Source organism: Octopus bimaculoides, chromosome 2, assembly GCF_046866305.1.
Source record: "Octopus bimaculoides isolate indiv1 chromosome 2, ASM4686630v1, whole genome shotgun sequence".
Classification (NCBI taxonomy): domain Eukaryota; kingdom Metazoa; phylum Mollusca; class Cephalopoda; order Octopoda; family Octopodidae; genus Octopus; species Octopus bimaculoides.
Window position 1 is genome coordinate 38517304 of NC_142929.1, and position 16084 is coordinate 38533387.

A 16084-nucleotide genomic window follows, 5' to 3' on the forward strand; every position below is an offset into this window, starting at 1 on the left:
AACCTCTGTACAAAGAGTATAGGGATAGATAGGAAACCAATATAATGTAGGCAGTGCATTTAACACATAAAGTGCGATGGGCCATGATTGTGGCCGTCAGACACAGGTCGACAAGCCACAATCATGGCTCAGATAGATGTGTTTAATTTATGGGTGTTTGTTGGGGTCTAATGTCACTCAAACACGGTGATACTCCCAAGAGTGCAAGAGGACTAATAGTTCAACTAATGACTTTTCAGATGATGTATAACTTGCCACCATTATATACTAAGAAGATATTTTAACTATTTTTTGTTTTTTATGTGTGCATGGTAGTTTCATTTTCATAAAATGTGCTCAGCAGTCCATGCTATGTAAGTGCAAATCCCACTGCTTTATGGATTAAAGATGGTACTACTAAGTGGGATTTCAAGTTTGCTGAATTAACGTTTGAGTTCAATAAGTGAACTCTCTGCATTCAGCTTAGGTCCAAAGATTACAATCTTGTTGCATTAGTCCTTTTTAAATGGCCTATAATTGTATAGAAAATAAATCAGAATTCAAAGAGGCTGGTAGTGGTCTGTGTTGGCAAGGCTTGTTGCACCCAGTTTTTCAAACAGAGGATGTAAAACTCTGCTGTCTTTCTTTTATTTCTCTCCTCTCAACCTCACTCTGAAGAAGGACTCTGTCTGAAATCTTTGATTTTTTTTTTCCACTCACCATGGTAATTTTATATAAGCAACATGTCCAGATAAGAAAAAAGCAAAAACAAAATAGTGATTTGCTTTTCTATTGGTTGAAACAAGTTATGGCAACTTCAGTTTACAACTTGTTCATTTCCATCTCTAGAATTAACTGAATGAGTTCTCTAACCACCAGTCTCTATGTTTCCAAGTACCCCTTAGACTAAATTTTACTTATCTTCAACAATATTTTCCATATATTTTTCCTTCCTTTTTCTTGATTTCTTCATTTTAAAATTTATATGAAATTATTCAAAATATGTATCCATTTTTTTGTTGTTCCAAGTAATTACATTCAGAAAAATAAATAAAAGTAATATTTGCTTTTCTTTCCTTTCTCACCCACTAAATAAATATTCTGCCTATAATCCAGAAGAAACCAAACAGACCAGGTTAGAACAAGTTCAATTTGTTGTTATGAAACATTTCCTAATTCCTAGCTTTTACATAGTGTTTTGGATGAAAACATCCAAGTATATTACATTTGTATCTGGTTGTGAATAAATAAACACATAGAAATTGAAATAGTTTTGCTTTTTTTAATTCAATAAATAAATCAGAAACGTTGAAGCAAGAAAGAAATGACTATTTCTAACCACAAATTTTAAACAAATTATTTTATTTCTAATAAGAAATCTGAAACATGTACTTTAAAATCTGAATTATTCTTTATTATATTTTGTTTCCTGGTTCTCTGGTTCAATGTTAGAAAAATCAGAATATGAAAGAAAATTATTTTCCAGTATTTACTTATAAATAGGATCTAAATGAAAACTATTTTTAGTCAACAAGAGCATATTCCAGTATCCAAATTATTGTTCACTGGTACAATCATGTTTTGTGCTTTTTTATGTAAACCATTTCCCTAAATTTTGTTAAACAAAGCTTCGTGTCTAAGTGGTTGTAGAAAAATATAATCAAAACAAAAAATATCTTTTTGTTTTAGAATATGAAAATTATTACAAACAAATGATACAAACAAAAGGCATAGCATGTGCTATTAACAGACAAGAAAAGAAACATGAAAATATTTATAAACAAATACCCTCCCCCATAGGAAATTTCTAAACTTGTGACAACTGTAATTGACTTTGTTACAAATGAAAACAAAGGGGAAATATGACCTTGTGAGATATGTCATTTGACCTTTAAGTAACTGTCAGCTTTTGTGTTTAAGCAAATCTTAAAATCTTTGACTACACACCCTAGGTTAACATGCTATCAAAAATATACAATAAATTGTTGATACTTTACAGAACCAAAAGTAGATTGACTCTTTTATTACCATGTACTGCATTTGTATCAATTAATTTTTAAAATAGTGAAGAATTTAGTAAAATGACTTTATTGTTATTTAGCTAGTGTTTGGAACATAAATAAACACAAGATTTTGATAGGTCTTAATATACCTCACTTCAAAACAGGAAGTTTGAATCATGGAACCAAAAGTAGTCTCAGGTGGGTTGGTTGGTATCAAAATGATTAAAATTGACTTCTAATTTCTTCATACTAATATTGTTGTTGTTGCATTGCCAAGTACAGTCCTTTTTGTGGTGTGGTGACTTTTGTGTCTCAATGACTCTGAGAGCTGTGCCAACAAAGTACAAGCTCCTAGTAGAGCCTTCTATGCTGGACAGGTCAAAGGATAGAAGCCAGTCTATTATGGAGGGCAAAAGTGGTTTTGTATAGGACTATAATGGAAGGCTTGTGATACCTGTGGAGTATCTCCCTCTCCCATTACAATTATTTCTATAGTCTTAAGGATCTGGAACACAAAGAAGTTTACAAGCGGAGTGCAATTCAATAGCCATTTATTTTTAGTTCTCATTCATGTGGCTCGCTCTCAGTGACCATCTTCATGGCAGCACGTGGTTCATTATAGCTCCGTTCACATGAGGTTCATTACCTCTGGAGATAACAGGTGAAGTTAGAGTGGACTAAGAGTTCGCTGTGAGCTGCCAGCTTCACAGTGTTTCTCAGCGTAAGTGAGAAGGAAGAAAAAGAGAGAATGTCTTAATTCTCCTGCTTAAATAGCTGTTGCCAATGAGAGTCTTGCTGTCGTCTTGCACATGGCAAATGGTTGCAGGCGAGATCTTGCCTCTGTCTTGGACATGGTAATGGCTACCGGCGAGATCTTGTACAAAATGGCAATAGCTTTGTATGCCTTGATACAGGACCAACAGCCCTATCTTGAAAAAATTAAAGTTGCAGAAACATCAATGTCATCGAAAATGATCAAGACTTAGGAAAGGAAGGCCTTATGAAGTGCAGTTAAAATCCAAAAGCAAGCTGCAAGGCCACCAGGAGACAGCCTAGGGTCAAGAATAGATGAGAAAAGTCATTGATAGCCGATGCTCCATATGCTCCATTGGGAGTGAAGGGCTTAAGTAAAGTAAATAATGTTGTTTAGCCTCAGGACAGGTCTATGACAAAAGGTTCTCCATCTATAACTGTCCTATATTTTTTTTTTTAGCATAATGAAAACTAGATTATCTAATTTGCCTTTCCTTTTTCTTTTCTTTTTTCTTTGTTAAACTGGTTGGATTTATCTGGGGGAGATCTGGTTGTTACTACTTGTGAGGTGAGCAACCATGTACAGGTTTTCTCATTGGTTAATAAGTGTCAGTATTTAAATGCTTAGCAGCATTTCATCCATCCTTATGTTCTGAGTTCAAATTTTGCTGAGGTTGACTTTGCATTTCATCCTTTTGGGGTCGATAAAATAAATACCAGTTGAGTACTGAGGTCGATGAAATCCCCCAAATTGTTGGCCTTGTGCCAAAGTTTGAAACCAATATTTTGAGATTCAGAGGTTAGAAATAAAATTAGACCCTATCTGTGGACTGTCAGGTGATCAAATGAATTCTCCTTTATTATGGATCTATTTGCCTTATAACAACTTAACGATGGTGTGCAGTAAAAACAGAATATTTGAATGGAACAAAACATGAAATAATTGTCTCAAATTAGAAAAGATTTGATGTATGCATGATCATACATAAAACAACAAACAATCAAAGAAATGACCAAGTAAAAAGCTTCTATGTAATGCCCAGCCTATTTGACAAGCTACATAGTTACTCTAAAATTCTGTACTTTCTTTAAAATGAGGATTACTTCCTTTAAACTCTAAACTCTGGCACTGTATGCTTACAATGCAAGATGGATATGCCTAGTGTACTGAGACACAAAGCCAAACCAATATGTTGAACATTCAGGTTTCTGGATCTATGAGAAGGTAGGTGGAGCTCTGCGGATCAGTTGACATGGACCTGCAATTTTGAGAGAACCTTCTTCCACAAGTTAGAGTTAAAGGGGTACACTTTGTTAAGAAAATTACCCTTTGTTCTAGATAAATCATCTAAAGCTTGCTTTGTAACCACATGGTTTTGCGTTCAGTCCTACTGTATGCCATCTTAGGCAAGTGTCTTCTATTATAACCCAGAGTGAATTTGGTAGATAGAAACATTGTAAGAACCCATTGTATATATATTTGTATCTATATCTATCTATCTATCTATCTATCTATATATCTATCTATCTATCTATCTATCTCTCTCTCTCTCTATATATATATATATATATATATGGGATGGGGGACTATGATCAAGGGAAAATATCTAAGGTGTCATATACTTACATTGAACCACGTGGTTGGAAAGTGAATTTCTCAACTGCATCAAGTTCATATGACTACTTTCAGTTATGCATTAGCATTTTAAGGTTCAAATAAATATGAAAACATGAATTATAACTTCCTCTCTTAGTTACCAGTCATTTTGAAATCATGATTATCATTTAGTTTCTGTATTCCATGCTGGCATGGGTTGGATGGCTTGACATGATCCAACAGGTCAAAGGAGTATGTTGAACTCGTATGTCTGTTTTGGCATGGTTTCCATAGCTGGATGCCTTTCCTAATGCCAACCATTTTACAGAGTGTAGTGGGTGCTTTTCTATGTCACCAGCACAAGTGAGGTCGCCAAGTAGCTTGCCAGACAAGATACCTTTATTGACGGGTTGGTAGTATTGAGGGAGGTGGTTTATGTCAGATGTTGAGAGGCAAGATTATGATACATAGATAAGAACAGGTGCTTTGTAGTAGAAGAGATACATGGATACACCAGCTGGAAAAGGAAAGAAGATGAGGATGATGAGGTGTGATCAAATACCCTGAAAATACAAGACAGTGAATGCGAAGGGGATAGGGATATAAAAACAAAAAACAATTAATGTAGTTGCTACACAGTAAGCAATTATTTTTAAAATTAGTATTTCATTTGCCTTACCTTGATTGGTAATTCATACATAACATTTTCAAAGCAGTTTATTTCAAAAACAACTGAATAGTCCTGTTTACCATAACAAAACCATGCAAATCCTGGAATTAAAACAAAGCAGAAAGAAATTATGTCATATTTTCATGGTACAAATTCTATAATTCAATATCACTGTATCACTGTCATATGTTGTTATACATAAGTGGTCACAATGTACTTCCAATTCTTTCTTGATTTTGCCATTCTTTTCCATCTTGGCCCAGATTGTTTAATGAAATCGTTTTCTCATCATTTTTGATGCCTGGCTAAAGAACTTTTGACTGAGATATAATCATTTTTTTGATCTATTTTATAAATGTATTGTTTTTGTTGCTGCTGCTGCTGCTGCTGTTGTTATTGCAGGCATTGCTGTCAGTATGCAAAGATCTGGAACAAATGCACCAGGGCATCTTACCAACTTGAATTGTTACTTTTTTGTTGACACTGACAGAATGAATGGCCAAGTTGACTTCAACAGAATTTGAAATCAGAGTGCAGGAAACCATAACAAATACTGCAAGGCGTTCTGTGAAAAGCTTTTATAACTACCTGCCTATCTACTTATCTTTCCTTATCTATCTATCTATCTATCTATCTATCTATCTATCTATCTATCTATCTATCTATCTGTCTGTCTGTCTGTCTGTCTGTCTGTCTGTCTGTCTGTCTGTCTGTCTGTCTGTCTGTCTGTCTGTCTGTCTGTCTGTCTGTCTGTCTGTCTGTCTGTCTGTCTAGCTAGCTAGCTAGATAGGTAGATAGATAGATAGATAGCTTGATAGATAGATATATATATATATATATAGATAGATAGATAGATAGATAGATAGATAGATAGATAGATAGATAGTTTGTTAGATAAATAGGTAGCTAGCTTGCAAGATAAATAGATAGATAGCTAAATTCTTCTCAACATATGGCTATGATACTCCCCCACTACTTCTGCTTGTGATCAGGGATGCACATATCATCAGCCACCAAGGGGACATGCTCAAATGATTAAGGTCAAACAATTGACAAGCAAATCTGTGGTATTGAGCAGAATATTTGCTGTAGCTCATCTTTTATACCAAAACAAAACATGTATATGATAACACTTCCAATCAGTTAAGATCAGAAGTCATGAGAGCCAGTGCATCAGGGCATTGGTCTCATGAGATGGATTATTATTATTATTATCTTTTTATCACAGGTTTTATTGGAGCTCCCGGAGTCTTCCATGTCTGCGGGCTTACTACCTGTAGCCTATGGCATCATGCTATTCACTCTTTTCAGTTATCTAATACTTTCTTGATTATTCTGGCTGTGCCAACAAGGCAAACCTTTTGTAACAGTTCCATTGGGCACTCTATTCCAATTTCCTTTATATTCCTCTTGATTCCTTCTGATACTGTTCCCAAGGACCCAACAATAATTGGCACTATTCATTCTTCTTTTTCTTTTATTTATTTCAGTCATATTGACTGTGGCCATGCTAGAGCACTGCCTTTTAGTCAAAGAAATTGACCCCTGGACTTATTCTTTGTAAGCCTGGTACTTATTCTATCGGTCTCTTATGCTAAACCGCTAAGTTACGGAAATGTAAACACACCAAGATAGGCATCAAGCAATGGTGGAGGAACAAACACAGACACAAACACACAAATAGACACACAAACACACACACACACACAACAGGCTTCTTACAGTTTCTATTTACCAAATCTATTCAAGGCTTTGGTCGGCCTGAGGCTATAGTAGAAGACACTTGCCCAATGTGCTATGCAGTGAAACTGAACCTGGAACTATGTAGTTGGGAAGCAAGCTTCTTACCACACAGCCATGCCTATGCCTTCACCTTCTTCATTTTCCATAGCTGGGCTATTATCATCATTATTATTAAGATATATATGTGTGTGTGTGTGTATATATATATCATCGTTTAACGTCCGCTTTCCATGCTAGCATGGGTTGGACGATTTGACTGAGGACTGGTGAAACCGGATGGCAACACCAGGCTCCAGTCTGATTTGGCAGAGTTTCTACAGCTGGATGCCCTTCCTAACGCCAACCACTCAGAGAGTGTAGTGGGTGCTTTTACGTGTCACCTGCACGAAAACGACCACGCTCGAAATGGTGTCTTTTATGTGCCACCCGCACAAGCCAGTCCAGGGGCACTGAATTTATATAAGGGCATTAACTATATAGTAATGCCTCACACTTAGAGGGACTAAATAAGTCAAAAACTACCAAAAACTGGAATGCTGTATTAATTGAGAAACCAGTGGTTTGCCGTTAAGTTAAATGTTTTTAGGAGATTAATTTTTGAAAGTTGCATTTCCCTCGCTTTCGGTAAATATGTTGCTTATTTTTTGGTAGTTTTTTTACTTATTTAGTCCCTCTAAGCGTGAGGCATTACTATATAGTTAATGCCCTTATATAAATTATATATATTTATGGGAAAAAAACGATGAGTTTTTTTCCTTATGGGGTTTTTTTCACACTGACTACTTGATAAATTCTTATAAAGATTTTATCCTATATTATATTATATATATATATATATATATATATATATATATATATATATATATCTTTGGTTGATGGAAGATATGAGAATTTTTATTAATCACTGCAATTGTTTTGACTCATCTAGCATTGATCCATCATAAGTGGGATACTTAATAACTGGTACAAGTGCATCTGACAGTGCAGATGAGTCTCTTTAAAGGATAAATAAATATAACTCATTAAAATAACAGTTTCGCAATGTATCTTTACAGTTTGTGTAAAGAAAAGCAGCAAATTTAAGGATATAGCTTCATTTATATATTAAAGCACACAAACTATATAGTATCATTTCCAGGAGATGCTGACTCTGCTCCAAGTAATCCCTGTCTATTTTGTGGACCAATGAGAAGATCACTAGTTGAATTTCTGAAAGACTCTCAAGATGTCTACATGCATATAAGTGCACTTTCACACAATGCAGTGGAAATGAATTTGAGTAACTTTTAACATAATTCACTTTAAGGTATGGATAAATTAAATTTAGCTCTAACCTCCCTATTCTTGTAAACACCAAGTAACTATTTAATTCACTATATAAACATATGCGTGCCAACCCACATGTGTGTGTAGGCTTACATCTTTGCGGGTGCTTGTTTGAGTGAGTGTACATGCACCATATAACCTCCACAAGAGCATTTATATATCCATATCCATTAACAGTTACATTTAATACTTTGTTTGCTGTATTGCTTGTCCATTTCTGTTTTGCATTTGTTATTTTATTATTGATCTTCAATATAAATGAAGCTTTATCCTTTAATTTGCTGCTTTTCTTTACATGAACTGAGAAGATACATTGCAGAACTGCTATTTTAATGAGTTATATCTATTTATCACCTGAAGAGATACATCTGCACAGTGGGATGCACTTAATAGAAATTCTCGTATCTTTTATCTGCCATCTCTCATTAACTAAATACATAACAAACACTGTGAAAGTGATCGTTCTTTACCAGTAATCTACCAGCTATAAACCATTCATTTTATTATCTAATATATATATTTGTGTGTGTGTTGTGTATGTGTGTGTGTGTGTGTGTGTGTGTGTGTGTGTGTGTGTGTGTGTGTGTGTGTGTGTGTGTGCACTGACTCTTGCAAGCTTGGAAAAGTCGACATTAAAACAATGATGATGATGTCACACATACATACATACATACATACATACATACATACATACATACATACATACATACATACATACATACAGACAGACAGACAGACAGACACATAAGACAAGCTTCTGTACAGTTTCTGTGGACCAAGTTTCACTCACAAGGCATCGATTAACCAATTAAGAGTCACTTATCCAACGTGCAACATAGCAAAATTGAACAAAAAACATGTGGTTGTAAGTTAAACTTCTTACCTACACAACCATACCTGCATCTCATTACAAGAAAATATTTCATAAATGAAAGTGTGTCTAGAGAGTTATTTTGTATCCTATTGTATCCTATAACTGAGTATTGCCTATTGAATACAACAGAATGTGTTTCTATATTAGATTCTGTTACAATAATAAAATTCATTTATGAATTCATCATTGAATAATGTTGATGATAGATTTCTCTTTTTCTCTTATCTTCTTAGTCATCCATTCTGTTATGCACACACAAATGTATACTCATATATACAGACAATTATTTTCTAATCCTCTGGTTCTCCATGTATCTCCTTCTCATACATTCTCACATGCAGACACATGAATGAATGCATGAATAAAAGAAGTATTCTTTTATAAAGTTACCTTCGATATAGACTTCAGCAGTCTGTATTGATAACTGTTGTTCTGTGATAGGTTTCAAATGATTCATCTGAATAACAATAATAATGATGGTTATGACAACAACAACAACAACAACAACAACGACAACAACAACAGCAATAATAATAATGAGAAAAAGAAGAAGAAGAAAAGTACAAGAAGAACAACAAAATCAGCAACAATAATAATGATTTAATTTTTTCTACTATAGGCACAAGGCCTGAAATTTTGGGGAAGATGGTTAATTGATTGCACCAGCACCAATGCTTGACTGGCATTTATTTTATTGATTCTAAAAGGATGACAGGCACAGTTGACCTTGGTGAAATTTGAACTCAGAACATAAAGCCAGGACAAAAGCTGTTAAATATTTTGTCTGATGTGCTGAAGATTCTATCAGTTTACCATCTTGAACTATGATTGCCTAAAAAATAAATATTGGAATCTGTTTCATGTCCAAAGATTTCCTTTTACTTGCTTGCATGTTGTTTCTTCAAAATTAAACTTTTCATAAAGGTTGCTATTTTTCTTGATATCCTTATTAAAAAAAAACAAAAAAAACAAACGACAGTTATTTTCTCTATTGCATTTTTAATATTAACTTTTCCCGAACATATTTCTAATGACATTGGTGCTTAATGAATTTTAAAATAATCATGAATTTGGATATATTTAATAAAAACCTATTTTTAATTATTACTAATCTGTTATTTTGATCCTATGTTAAGAAAATATTATTACATAAAATTATTGTGGAAGGTTCTAATATAAAATGAATACTTCATATGGTAGCATAACATAATTATTATATGCTAGCATTTTTATATGGTAGCATTAAGTTTGCCTAATATTCAGCTGATTATGTTTTATTAAAACTGAAAAATAGATAACACTATTTCTGAGTTAAGTAGTTGGCATTAAAAAACTATAAGAATAAAAAAAAAAGATACCTGTTAAAAGAAGAAAATAAAAATGTTTCAGAAAATGTTACATAATAATCTGAATTTAGTAGAACAATCCAGCTTTTTCTCAAACAAGATATTTAGTCATAAATACATAAAGATAAATCAATATTGTATGGATTGATGACATGCAACTAATTAAGTTTCATGAATATAGCTAATCAAGATGAATGCTCAGTGCATAAATAATTCTTTATTTTGTTGATAGACTTCTTAATGATAGAACCATCATGAATACGACTTGTTCCATGTTATAATTAAGGAAATAAAGACAACAGAGCTTCTAACCATAAGACACCTTGTCTAAATAAATATGGTTCTTTTTCTAAATATGTAGAATATATGAAATATTGGAAAAGTCATGTTTAATAATAAATATTAATTAAACTTTACAAAATTAAACAAAATAAAACTGTAAAACAACAGTGATGTCATATATCTACAGAAAGTAACAAGTAATATCAAAAAAGGCTTGGCAGTCTGCCTCATGGTACCAATGGACAAAATAGAAAGGGCATTGCCCTGAAGAATGATGAGGGAGGATACAGGAACAGTCACTCTGACTCATGGGATTCACACTTGCAGATAGTCATTAACCATCTCTACCCTGATAGCAGTGAGCAGGGATGTGGTCTGAGGGCCAAGAATGCTGCGACAAGCTCCACTACAAACTTGTCAGAGAGCAGCTGACAATTCTAATAGTTATAAAGATATTTAGATGTATCACATTTTGAAATGATTTTTTTCAATATAATACTGACTTCTAATAATAGCACAATGCACATAACTTTTGGGATAGGGTATAGTCGATGAAATCGAATCCAGTTGTCCACTGGCACTTTATATACTTGTGCAAGTGACAGAAAATAAAGGACATTAGTTTATTGCATGTAACATTCTCAGGTGAGCTATATGACAGCAAAGTGAATTGAGGTAATGTAGAATAAAGTTTTCTGGCTTGAAACATAACAAAATGTCAACAGCACACTGAAACTTTTGATCCACGAGCTGGTAGTCCAATAATTACATTATTCACTTAGCCATCTCTCAGCTACAAAATGAATATATAACTATGAGTTAAATATTTATTACACTTACAATTCTTTTCTCTTTGATTGTGATTTCCATTGAAAAAACTCTTAATTCGATAATCAGGAAACAAATTTTACTTCTCATTAAACTGTCTTATAATCAAAACCTTTGAGCAGTGTTTTTCGCATCATAATAGATACCCATAACAGTGCCAAGGAGTGTTCCAAGATGGTCAGATTTACAATACTAACCAATAATAAACTTGGAAAAATTATTGAAATTAAGATTAACTTCTAAAACTCCAGAATCAAATTTACCCAAGGGTGGCATAGAGCTCATTATAAGAATTTTTAAAATATTGCTTTAAGCTATAGATTTGCTATTAAAGTAATTAAAGACAAACTATTTGTTATGGTCGTATATACTTATTTATTCTGTTAGCATTTTCAAAGCAGCTTGTTATTTAATGCAGTTTAATGATTTCTGAGGATATTCAACTATTTTTAAAGAGTCTCTTTGAAACATATCTAAGCTCTTGCTAAAACTTTAAAAGCCTAAGCCTAGTAGCAGTTCTTCTAGCTCTTTACATTGATTGACTTTGTCTTTCACACTTTTGAAGACAATCAGTTAAGCATCAGTCCTGTACTGTTGTGTGTGTCTGTGATGTGATGTGACTGATTTACTCTCATCTCAAGACTGCTGGCCTTTTACCAAGATTAGAAGAGATTATTATTACTGTTATTGTAAGGTGGCGAGCTGGCAGAAACGTTAGCACACTGGGCGAAATGCTTAACAGTATTCCGTCTGTCTTTATGTTCTGAGTTCAAATTCTGCTGGGGTCACTTTACCTTTCATACTTTCAGGGTCGATAAATTAAGTACCAGTTGCATACTGGTGTCGATCTAATCAACTGGCCCCCTCTCCCAAAATTTCGGGCCTTGTGCCTAGAATAGAAAAGATTATTACTGCTATTGTTGTTGTTATATTAAGTTAAAATCCTTCTGAGATCAACTTTGCTCATCATCCCTCCAGGGTTCATAAGATAATGCACCAGTTAAGTACTGGGTTTGATGGCACTAATTATCTCTTTTCCCCTAAAAATTGTTGACCTTGGGCCTACATTAGAAACAATTATTATTGCTGTTGTTGTTTTATTATTATTATTATTATTATTATTATTATTATTATTATTATTACTATTATTATTATTATTATTATTATTATTATTATTATTATTTAAGGTGTCGAGCTGGCAGAATCATTAGCATGCCAGGTAAAATGCTTAGCAGCCTTTTGTCTGTCTTTACATTCTGAGTTCAAATTCCACTGAGGTTGACGTTGTCTTTCATCTTTTCAGGGTCGATAAATTAAGTACCAGTGAAACACTGGGGTCAATATAATTACTATTACAAAAGGATTGAAAAAGGAAACATTTACTTGGATCAAATTTGAGGTTCTGTTGGTAAGAATATATAATACTGAACTAACCTTCTCCTCATCAATTTCTCTACTGAACAAAAAGCTATTTTCATTAATTTTCTGCCATTTATAATGTTCTTGAATCATACTTTGGTAATAGACTTGTTTGGCACGGATTGTCTGCCATTTAGGAAATGGGTTAAGTTCTTCAAAAGCTACCTGGAATATAAATAATAATATCTTATTTGATTACTTTAGCAATGTCATATTAGCAAAAATGCCTTCTCAATATTATTCTAGCAATGATATTTGAGCCAGCCTACTTTACAAGGTGGTATCAAAAAAGTTCCTGGACTAGTTATGTTTAATCAAAAATAACTTATTTACCTAAGTTTTAACATCATCTCCTTTGAAATAGTCACCTTGCGCACTGGTCTAATCGTTTCTGCCACTTTTGGGATCCCTGTCTAGAAGTTGTTTTCTGTAAGCATGTTGAGGCCCTTCTGCAATTTGCTCTAGAACTCAGCAATGGTGTTAAAACGATGATCTTTGAACTGCATTTTCATCTTGGTTAAGAGATGGAAGTCCCTGTGAATAGGGTGGGTGCAGAAATGATGCCATGTTTTTGGTGAGAAACTCATGAGTAAGGAGAGCTTGGTGGCAAGGTGCATTTTCGTTGTGAAGAATCCAATTCTGCATGCTCCTCAGATCTGGTCACTTTCACCAAATGACTTCCCTCAAAAGCTTTGAAACATTACAGTAGAACTCTCAATTGATGTTCTGGCCCTGGGGGACGAATTCTCCATGCACAATACTGTGGATGTTGAAAAAATGATGAGCATGCTCTTGACTGAACTGCAGCTCTGTCATGCCTTCTTTGGTCATGGAAATGAAGGCCTCTTCCATTGTGACGACTGCTGCTTCGTATCAGGGTTGTACCCGTAGACCCAGCTCTCATCACCAGTGATGATTCTCAACATAAAGTATGGGCCATCAACAGTATGCTGGCGGAGATCTTGATAAACTTTGACATGATGTTCAATTTGTTCAGTGCTCAGCAGGTGGGGGACAAACTTGGCGGAGACACACTGCATGTTCAAATCAGACGTTAGGGTTGACTGCACAGATCCATACACAGACCGGCAACATCAGCAATGTTGTTGATTGTCTTTCGATGATCCTCATACACAAGCTGATGAATTTTCACCACACTTTTGTGGGTGACTGCTATGGCAAGTCTTCCAGATCATTCAGCATGTTCTAGGGACGTTATTCTGCTATTGAAGTGCCCATGCCACTCAAAACATTGTGTACAACCCATTGCCTCATCGTTGTAAGCTTGCTGAAGCATTCTCAATGTTTCTGTTGCAGACTTCTCAAATTTAACCCAAAATTTCATGCTGGCTCTTTGTTCCAACTTACTATCCATGACAAAATTGCAGACTACAGCATACACATGATCACAAAAACACAAATTTCACAATTAAATTAAACATAATGATGTCACTTGGCACACTACCTCACGAAGGTCATTGCTAGCTCTCATTGTGCACACAAGTGTGTTGGCGCATTCAGAAATAGTCTGGGAACTTTTTGATACCATCTCATTGACATAAATGATACTGTTGATTTAATTGGTCTTGAACCATTTTGTTCCAATGATTTAGTAGTAAGGAATGGAGGCTTGCTGGTTAAGATGCTAATCCTACTTTGTGAAACCTTGAGCAAGTGTTTTCTTCTATAGCAGTGAGCTGACTATAGTATTGCAAGTGAATTTTGTAGATGGAAACTGAAAGATGTCCATCATGCATATGTATGTATGTATGTATGTATGTATGTATGTATGTATGTATGTATGTATGCATGTATGTATGTATATGTATGTATGTATGCATGTTTGTATGTATGTATGTTTTATGTGTGTATATATATATATATATATGTATATATGAACATGTGTGTGTGTGTGTGTGTGTGTTTCATAACCAGTGTTGATTTGTTTATGTCTCCATAAATAAGTGGCTTAGGAAAAGAGACTGATAGAATAGGCACCAGATTTCAAAAATAAGTATTGGGGTCAATTTGTTCAAGGCAATGTCCCAACATGGACACAGTCCAATGATTAAAACAAGTAAAAGATAAATGACAAAGTCTTTGATCAAATCCTCAAAATTAATTTTATGTAACACATCTGCTTCTATATTTAGTAGAGATAAGGCATCCCAAACATTATCTTAGCAAGTCTGAAGAAATTTCTTTTGTGATGTAAACCATTTACCATTTCTATGGTGCTCCCTTTCCTTGATTCCCTAAGCACATGCTTATTGTTCTTAATGGTTAATCCAGTGCTGAATGCCACAGTTATGGCCTCTCAATGCTATGCAATATGAATAAGATTTAGAAAATAAAAGAAGTTTCAGAAAGTTTTATGTTTGATCACTGATTAAACTGGATTTAGCTCTATGCCTTGAAGCTACCCCAGTCATTTTATAGCCTCTTACTGGTAATTATTGTGTATTCTAAAGAATGGATTTGAAAAATGAATAAGCCATAGAGATTAGATTCAGTACAAAACCACTTTACCTTGACCAATTCTTCTACATCATTTGTTAGCTTTGCACAAGATTTGACATGTTTCATCAAACTGATTGTATCTGTTTGTTTGAGAAGTTCTGCCTCATGTATTTTTAGAATGGCTACAGAAAACCGAAATAGTATTTTAGGTCCTTCAATGATGAAGCAATCCCAAATCCTCAACAGTGTCTGCAAAAAAGAGAAGACATGAATTAAGAGATCTAAAAAAATACCACTATTTCTAACAGGAGGAAAAAAACAACTTAATTTTGGAGCTTTATGATAGTATTTCTCAAGCACGTTCACTTATGAACCTTTTGACTCCTAATTTACTTGGAATGACCTCATAATCAATTCCATGTTTAAAAAATTATTAGGAATTGTATAAAAGATTGTTAAAATATTTTGTGTATTGTAGAAATATGTAGGAAAACGACCATGCAAACCAAAGGAGAATGGTGACGAATGGAACAGGCTCCTTTTAACACGTCGCACGGTCGACACAAAAATATATATTATATACTATAACATAAGAGAACGCACATGTGAAATGCGAGGAAATGCCAGCAAGGAAAAGAGAGAGACTCAACTGGTAAAGATGTATAAAAGTAAGGTTTATTGGTTGTCAACTAGAATGTCTGTGTGAGTGTGAATGCGACATAATAAAACACAATATAAGACAGGCTGTCATGTAAACAAAGAGTGTGTATACAAATATATGTATGTGAATGCAAGAGATACAGA

At 34.1% G+C, this 16084-nt stretch overlaps 1 protein-coding gene across 1 annotated transcript in view; it reads right to left on the bottom strand.

Annotated features, from left to right (window-relative positions):
* LOC106873452 (uncharacterized) overlaps positions 1-16084 on the bottom strand; it is a 180445-nt gene that overhangs the window by 30170 nt on the left and 134191 nt on the right. The window contains exons 19-22 of the mRNA XM_014920810.3: positions 15350-15529; positions 12836-12985; positions 9336-9402; positions 5012-5103 (exon numbers count right to left, since the gene is read on the bottom strand). Coding sequence (XP_014776296.2) covers positions 5012-5103; positions 9336-9402; positions 12836-12985; positions 15350-15529 — 489 coding nt within the window. The remainder of the gene's footprint in view (positions 1-5011; positions 5104-9335; positions 9403-12835; positions 12986-15349; positions 15530-16084) is intronic.